Source organism: Muscardinus avellanarius (assembly GCF_963383645.1).
Source record: "Muscardinus avellanarius genome assembly, chromosome: 2".
Taxonomy (NCBI): domain Eukaryota; kingdom Metazoa; phylum Chordata; class Mammalia; order Rodentia; family Gliridae; genus Muscardinus; species Muscardinus avellanarius.
This window is the reverse complement of record NC_137787.1, coordinates 172,022,521-172,031,717: the sequence shown is the minus strand read 5'-3', so window position 1 is coordinate 172,031,717 and position 9,197 is coordinate 172,022,521. Positions and strand designations below refer to the sequence as shown.

Genomic DNA, 9,197 nt, shown 5'->3' with positions numbered 1-9,197 from the left:
GGCTGAACACATCACGATGTTGTAATGCATGTTGTGTCTCTCAAAGCCACATTTCTCCAAAATTCAGTTCTTGTTTAAACAAAAAGGACCTTCTCTCTCCATATGAAAATTAAGTTCCAAATAAATAGTGTGTAGTGTGATAATGGCCACCATCATTGCCCATGTCTGTAAGAAAATAGCTTTATCAAGACTTGACCCACGCCCTCATGGGCGGGGCTTAGGCAGCGGAGCTAGAGCGCGGGATTGGCGGACCTGGAAGTCTACGGTTGGTCTTCCCCCTGCGTTAAGCTGCAAGCCGGTGCGGGTGGAAGCAGCGAAATTCAAGCTTCAGCAGGGATACCCGTATCCATCTGGAGGACCATGGAGGTCCCGGGAGAACTGGACGTGCAGACTTTGAGCCAAGAGCAGACGAGCCTTTATCTGAGACATGTGAAAGAGGCCAAAGAAGCAACTAAGAAGGGAGATCTGGAAGAAGCATTAAAACTTTTCAATTTAGCAAAGGACATTTTTCCCAATAAGAAGTTGATGAGCAGAATCCAAAAAGTACAAGAAGTATTAGAGGAGTTGGCAGAACATGGAGACGATGAATTTGCAGATGTCTGCAACTCTGGCCTTCTCTTTATCGAGAACTGTACAACCAGCTCTTTGAGTACCAGAAGGAAGGCATAACCTTCCTCCACAGCCTCTATAGGGATGGAAGGAAAGGGGGTATCTTAGCAGATGATATGGGTAGGGAAGACTATTCAGATTATTGCTTTTCTTTCTGGTGTGTTTGATGCCTCTTCTGTAGGTCACGTGCTCTTGATCATGCCAACCCATCTCATTAGCACATGGGCAAAGGAATTTGCCAAGTGGACTCCAGGAATGAGAGTCAAAACTTTTCATGGCCCTAGCATGGATGGACGCACCAGAAGCCTCAATCGGATTCAGCAAAGGGACGGTGTCATTATCACTACGTACCAAATGTTGATCAATAATTGGCAGCAACTTTCAAGCTTCAGTGGCCAAGAGTTTGTATGGGACTATGTCATCCATAAAATAAAAAGCTCACCTACGAAGTCAGCAATATGCGATCGTGCTGTCCCTGCACGCAATCGCCTTCTCACAGGAACCCCAATCCAGAATAATTTACAAGAACTATGGGTCCCAATTTGATTTTGCTTGCCAAGGGTCCCTGCTAGGAACATTAAAAACTTTTAAAATGGAGTATGAAAATCTTATTATTAGAGCAAGAGAAAAGGATGCTACCCCAGGAGAAAAAGCCCTGGGATTTGAGATATCAGAAAACTTAATGACAATCATAAAACCCTATTTTCTCAGGAGGACCAAAGAAGTACAGAAGAAAAAGTTAAGCAACCCAGAGGTCAGGCTTGGTGAAAAGAATCCAGGTGATGCTGTCATCTGTGAAATGCCTTCCCTTTCCAGGAAAAAAAAATGATTTAATCATTTGGATATGTCTTGTACCTTTACAAGAAGAAATATACAGGAAATGTGTCTCTTTAGATCACATCAAGGAGTTGTTAACAGAGACACGCTCACCTTTGGCTAAGCTAGGTGTCCTAAAGAAGCTGTGTGATCATCCTAGGCTGCTGTCAGCACGGGCTTGTCATTTGCTAAATCTAGAGACTGTCAAATTCTCTGCTGAAGATAGAGATGAGGAGGAAGACTCCTCAGAGATGGACCACATTGATCACATAACTGATGATACATTCATGGGCGAATCTGGAAAAATGATATTCTTAATAGATCTTCTAAGGAGACTACAAGATGAAGGGCATCAAACTCTGGTTTTTTACCAGTTGAGACAAATTCTAAACATCATTGAACACCTCTTAAAGAATAAACACTTTAAGATACTACGAATTGATGGCACAATTACTCATCTTTTGAAACGAGAAAAGAGAATTAACTTATTCCAACAAAATAAAGACTACTCTGTTTTTCTGCTTACCACTCAAGTAGGTGGTGTTGGTTTAACATTAACTGCAGCATCTAGAGTGGTCTTTTTTTTTTTTTTTTGGTGGGTTCAGGGATGAAACCCAGGAGCCTTCTACTTCTGAGCTACACCCCCTGCCCTATTTTTTATTCTTTATTTTGAAACCGGGTCTCACTGAGTTGTGGAGGACCTCACTAAGTAGCTGAGGCTGTCTGCGAACCACGATCCTCCAGGTCTCAGCCTCCCAAATGCTGGGATTACAAGCGTGTGCCACCACGCCCAGCTTTAGAGTGGTCATTTTTGACCCCAGCTGGAACCCAGCAACTGATGCTCCAACTGTGCATAGAGTTCACCGAACTGGACAAAAAGAGAATGTTGTGGCTTATAGGTTAATCACTTGTGGGACTGTAGAGGAAAAAATATACAGACGACAGGTTTCCAAGGACACATTACTCAGACAAACTACTGGTGATAAGAAGAACCCATTCCGCTATTTCAGCAAGCAAGAATTAAGAGAACTCTTTACAACTGAGGAGCTTCAGAACTCGGCAACCCATATGCAACTTCAATCTCTGCATGCCTCTCAGAGGAGATCTGATAAGAAGCTAGACGAACATATTGCCGGAGATCTGATAAGAAGCTAGACGAACATATTGCCTACCTGCACTCTCTAAAGATAGCTGGAATATCAGATCATGATTTGATATACACACATGATCTGTCTGCTAAAGAAGAGCTTGATGTGATAGAAGACTCTCATTATATTGAACAAGGAGTTCAGAAAGCACAATTCCTTGTTGAATTTGAGTCTCAAAATACGATGGAAAAACAAAAAACTGGAAATGAGGGGGGCTGCCTCAGAGCACCTGTATTTCCTTCTCAGATAAAGAAATGATATGAATTGCACAAACCACAGCCACGGCATTCGCCTCTTATAAGTTCTTACCCTCTCGAGGAAGATGTCAGTTTTCAAATGGCAAATATTAGTATTGATGATCACTCCAATGAGAGTGAGTCCCAAGCTGTTTCCAGCACAAAGAAGAATGTCCCCACTTTGCCAGATGGTAGGCACCCACATGAGAATGCAGGTGAGGTGGACTCTGTAGTTACTTTCTCCATAGAGTCTGAAAGTGACAAAGTGATTTGCACTGATGCTTCATTGGGAACACCAGAAAGCTCTGCAACTGAAAATGAGGCTCTGCAAAAAGAGACATTACAAGAGGGGCCCAAGCAAGAGGCACTGCAAGAGAACCCTCTGGAAGGTTCTTTTAGCCAACCAATCAGAGCTGATCTCAGGTCAAATCTAGGTTTACAAGATGATGAGATTTTTACAAGACTGCCATCTCTGGTCCACTGATCCCATAACAAATGAAATGCAAAACATAGAATCAAATGCATCTGTTATTGAAGTATGTAATGAGTTGTCGGCAACCAATCATCCGCTGCAGGATGCCCAAGTAAATGAGGCCAAGTCGGAAGGGAACCTTCAGCATCTTCACAGTATGCATGTGATTTCAGTCTTTTCCTAGAAGAACTTGCAGACAATAGACAGAATCTCTTCAGTCAATCTTTGGAGCATGTTGAGAAAGAAACTAGCTTGTGTGGCTCTGCAGCTGATTCCAGAGCAGAGTCTGTACCTGGCAAAGCATCTCTCAGTTTGGATTTTTCTAAGAGAAATGATGAGCCAGAAGAGGTAATAGTTAATGTTAAAGCCAGAAGCAAAGATAGAAGGATTATGTCAGATGATGAGGATGAGGATGATGCTCCTAAAGGTACGTCAAGCACGATTCCACTCAGCACATCTCCCTTTAAATTCGCATCTGTCAAACAATTTGATGTTTCAGTTCCCATAAATGACACCAGTCTGTTGGGAAGGTTCTTTTCACCTACAGTACCTGATAACGTAAATAAGACTGGAAACTCTAGGAGATCTCTGGCTTCTAGGAGGTCACTGATCAATTTGGTTTTAGACCATGTGGAAAAGATTTGACAACAGCAGCGAAGCAGAGGATACTGAAGAAAGTCTGGAAGAAGGAGCAGAAGAAAGCAGTGACGAAGCCTTGGCGCACACAGAAGAACATCTTTCTGGAGAGATGCTGCCTTCAGAAAAAGAATCCAGTGGGCTAACTATGTCCAAGCCACTCGACGCTCCCCTACAGAGCTCTCTTGACTCCTCTTGGCCCCTGCTGAGTCCTTGGTTGATTCTCCCCAGGAAGAGACAGTGGAGGCTGTGGATGACTATGAGACTCTTGTGACTCGTGGAAAGGAACTGAAAGAGTGTGGAAAACTACAGGAGGCCCTAAACTGTTTAATTAAAGCACTTGACATAAAAAGTGCAGATCCTGAAGTCATACTCAACATTGAATTTGTATAAGCAACTTAGTAACACTTGAAAATGCTGTAAACTTTTATTTTATTTTATTTTATTTTATTGTGGTACTGGGGTTCCTGGAAACCCTTCTACCTCCAGGCTACACTCCCAGACCTAATTTTTAAAAGAGGGTCTCTTAAGCCAGCGTGGCTGGCTTCGAACATGCGCGATCCTCCTGTCTCCGCCTCCCAAGCACGGGGATTACAAGCGTGGGCCACCATGCCCGGCTCACTGTATTTTAAAGTGAAACTGAATGAGAGAATTTTTGTTTCCAGCTTTGGGTTCTGTGAGAGCACAAGGTGGTCATGCTTAATACAAGAAAGATAAGAATTGGTTTCTAAGCATAAGGTTAATATTTTCCTCACTTGAATATTTTTATTTAGGCACAATCTGTAACAACTATTTGTGGTAGCTTCTTTTTAGTTTTATATTTTAAACTGAAACTTTCTAGAAAAGTTTTTGTAGCATTATCCTAGTTATTCTGAAAAGGATCGCCTCTGTATATCGCAGTTTGGATAAGAAAATTAAAGTTACTTTTCTCAGGAAAAAAAAAATTTGACCCTTCCTCAAAGGACCAGGGAAGTCTGTTTCTATATAGAACACAATGAGAAAACATTTATTTTTTTTCCTTATGTTTTGTTGACCATAGAAGGTGGAAGAGCAGAAATCAGGCAAACACTCCACTTCTACTTTATTTACTCCAGAACCTCAACAAGTGAGGATTCACCCCATAAGAGCATTGCCTTTCTCTATTTACAAAATCTGTCAGGAAGAGGTCCTGCTGTGAAGCACTAGAAAGAGAGAAAAATCTGAATGTCGCTGGCTGTCCTCCACCCTGCTTCTTTCAGTATGATAGTAATTCTCTACTAACTCATCGCCCAAATGTCTTCTTGTATTTGATCCCTAGAAATAGAATCTCATCTGATTTAGATTTCTGTGTTAACATTTAAAGATATCATGATAATTTTACTATTTAATTAAATACCAAGCTATTGCACTTAATGGAAAGTATGAAGCCAGGCACAGCAATGCCAGTATTTGGGAGGCGGAGAAAGGAGGATCCCAACTTTGAGGACACCCCTAGCACCTTAGTGTGACCCTGTTTCAAAAAAATAACTAAATGAAATAGGGCTTAGAATGTAGTTCAGAGGTAGAATGACCCTGAGTTCAGTCCCCAGTGTCATAAATAAGTAAATAAATAAATAAATTTAAGGAAATGCATTAGTAAAAACATAAACTAATTTTTCCAAGGTATAACCATAGAATATCAACAAATCCCAATGTATGTATATAAAATATTGACTATGTGAAATGAAAATAATATAGTATAGAATATGCCTAAAGTTATTTATTCTTAAACTGTCTGTCACAAGTTAAAAATAAAAGACTCTAGTAGTCTAGCAACATAGTCTTAAAGAAAGGAAAAATGGAAACAAGCCAGCTTAGGAACTGATTAAGTATTCAGCAGAGAATTTTCTATGACTCTGTCAAAAAGCTCTGTCAGTGCATTTAACTCTCCGGACAAAAGGTTGTTGAAATCACACAAAGGACTTTCCCAATTCAAATGCTGCAGATGAAATGATATTCACATAGAAGCATGCCAGATCTTCAAAGCGTAATAAAGGCCACATCTATGCATTTTATGGCTTTAACTTGCAGGCAGAGTAAGAAACTGGTATAAAACAAGCATAAAGAAATCTCTTTAGGAATGAAATTCCTACTTTTCCTTTACATATTTATTTCAAGGCACACATTCAGGAGGAGGGCAAGCGCTAGGTCAACAAAAGAAGAGATGTGAGCCGGTTGTTTTGTCCCAGTGTAAGAATAGTATCATTTGTAGTAAGTTTAAAAAGCTTCATTATGTGAGAAGTGAGCAAACACTTTTGTGTTCAAGCATTTGTAAAGAGAGATTGGCAGTTTGGAAGACCGGTCTGAAAACTTGCATCTAAAGCAGCCACATATTCAAATTTGCATAACGCTGAAAAATTCGACTCCATGTATTTAATGGTTCTTTGATACAACTTCTTTACTTTCATGGGCCAGTGAGTACAATGACTTCAGTCATTATTAACTCAACAATGGACGGTGGAAAGCAACGGGTCAGTATGTCTCCTCATGATAAGTTGAAGTCTATGTTCTTCTTCCTGCTATTATTCCATGCTCCCTGTACAGTAGAATCATCATCAAAAGTTTGAATTAGAAAGAACTTGGTAATGTTTAAAAGGAAGGTTTTCAAGTTACATTCTATAAACTCCTCAGCTTCCTGGGAGCTAGTAGGTTAGAGGTTGAAAGAAGCCAGAGGGTACAACCTGCCGGGTCTCTGGAGGACCACACCATCTTTGCCTTTACGGGTCTACATGAAATGAGCCCCATGTAATGAGTCAATAAAGAAAAGAAGGAAAAGGGGGTGTTTTTCTAAAAATATGAAAATGTTCCTAATTTTTTTTAGAAGAGAAATTAGAGACTTGGGGAAACTACTTTGTCAAGGTCACAAAGCCAGGTAGAGGCAGAAGCAGAACCTGGCCTTGAGTCCTTTGCCCAGACTCTTTCCAATGAGGCCTCCACATGATGAAGAGGCCACTGGCATTTAAAGGCATCAAGACAGACAATCATAACCATCAAGACAGGAGCTGGTTTTCTCAAAACTTCAGCCAGCACAATACCTGCTCTCAGCAGCGCCCAGGGCAGACAGTCTTTCAGGTTCTATGTGGATATCTAGGAATGGGAAGCCACTTCCTCATGAAGTGGCATATTCTTCTCAGACAGGCATACCTCTTATCTAAAAGCATTTTCAGACACTGGAACAAGCTCTACTACTGGAACTTCTCTCTTTTCAGCTGAAACCTGATTATATAGGCCAAGGGAGAGGAGAAATGATGCCAAAGCATCACACATGTGATTTCATCATTGTACTTAAACAGGGTCATCCACACTCTCACAAAATCCAATGCTCAGGAAAGCTTTTTAGTCACTAGTCAGAAAACTCAACAAATATTGGCATACGCCATATATATATATATATATATATATATATATATATATATATATATATATATTTTTTTTTTTCCTTAATGAGTCCTTTGGAGATAAGCAATACCAATTTGGAATACTCAAAGAGTCCTTAAGGGCTCCTTTCCTCACTTCCAGTTAAAATACAACTCTCCATGAAACTTCTCCTATTCAAATGTAGCAAAAATAAATGAATAAAACAGCAATGGTTTTGAAGCTGGACAAACCTAATTCAAATCTAGGCTCTGCTGTATATGAGCTGTGTAAATCAAGATAGTTCATGCAACCATTTTGGACTTTAATATCTTCATCAATAGATGGAGGAGTTCATAAATTAGAGAAACTTATAAAGTCCTAAACAAATATGAAGAATTCACTAAATGATTTAGAAATAAAGGAAGGGAGGGGGGAAAGGAAATTTATGTTTTTCCATTATTAAGTTGATAGTCTAACTTATACAGAAGTGTCAGATTAAATTAGTTGGGGTAAATTCATCAAACTCACCTCTGTTTGGAGGCTGAGATAGAAGGATTGTGGTTCGAGGACAGCCTCAACTACTACTTAGTGAGGCCATTTGTAATTCATGAGGTCCTGTTTCAAAATAAAAAGTAAAAATTAGGGCTGGGGGTGTAGCTTGAAGGTAGAAAGGTCCTGGGTACCAACCCCAGTACCGCAAAAAGAAGAAAAAAGAAAAAAAAAACCTCTGATTTCAGGGAAATTTTGGTTTAGTGTTTCATGTTCCAGTCAATACACTACCTCTGGGTGCTCTGCTCAAACAGCCATAAGCTCTTCAAATAGCAGCTCCAGATTGAAAATTCTGAACACCAGATCTACAAGCTTTAATCAGTGGCTCATTGTTTTGGGGTCCATACAAAGAATGACATCAATGAAATCTCTACTTACTAACAGTTATTCTTTGACATAGTCAATGTAGACACCCTAAAAGGCACGGAAACTGTGAAAGACAGCCAAGATGCAAGGGGCCAGGATACAACATGGTTGAATTCAGACAGAATATTCCTCCTCCCCCATGAGAATCTTATTTTCTCTTCCTATAGCAGAATGCGGGCTGAGTCTCGCTGTCTTCCTGTATCTTGTAACTGATGACAGACAGAGAAAAACAAGTTCTCCTGCAAATCCTTGAATGTGATCAACGTGACTCGGGCATATGGGAGTTATTATTAAGTGTGACAGAGCACAGAATATTTTTCTTTGAACTAAAGAACTTTACCAAATATCATCCAGGTTAAAACAACATACATTTTGATTGAAGCCACAAACAGCATACTTTGTTTGCAGCCCGGCTGGCAGGAGCCAGGTGTCCATCACTGGCAAGAATGGGAAGAAAAAAGACCTCACCTGCAAACAGCTCTCAACCATCGGAACTCCAGCTACTTATACAAAAGAACTTAATCCCAAAGTGAAAGTGATTGTTTAACATGATTCCGCTACTCATACTGTTAAAATATTTATCAAGCACCCCTTTTTTTCATACATTCTCTCTGTAAGATGAATAGTCACAGATGGCTTTGATAAAAAAAGAGTAGAGAGATTCTTGTAGGATCCAAGCCTTATAAAATAGCACTGTGATTTAGATACTGCTTTACCAAGAATTTTTGGTATTCAGGTGCTTTTGTTATGAATGGAAACAATTCAAGGTCTCTTCATGTCTACTTCCTATGCCATCAACAGGTTACATCTGCTTGATATTTTTCTCTTTCACAATTTGTTCACCAAGTATTCTGGTTGTGAAGGTGTCACTGGCCCAGGCTACATGTCACTGAATTCATCCCTGGGGAAAAGATAAATGGCTGTCACTTGGATTAGCTTAGCTGCTCAGTATCACAGGTCTTTGGGCCTCTGGTACATTTCCCTGGTCCT

The 9,197-nt window shown here is 40.1% G+C and overlaps 1 protein-coding gene across 1 annotated transcript; it reads left to right on the top strand.

Moving 5' to 3' along the window:
• Nucleotides 1–360: 360 nt before the first annotated feature.
• On the top strand, nt 361–4,329 carry ERCC6L (ERCC excision repair 6 like, spindle assembly checkpoint helicase; the record flags this gene model as incomplete). Its single annotated transcript, XM_080689490.1, is given in 13 exon segments — nt 361–613; nt 616–730; nt 732–1,143; nt 1,145–1,429; nt 1,431–1,997; nt 2,227–2,577; nt 2,580–2,828; nt 2,832–3,263; nt 3,265–3,412; nt 3,415–3,916; nt 3,918–4,105; nt 4,108–4,291; nt 4,293–4,329. Coding segments are annotated over 13 exon segments (3,723 nt in total).
• Nucleotides 4,330–9,197: the final 4,868 nt, after the last annotated feature.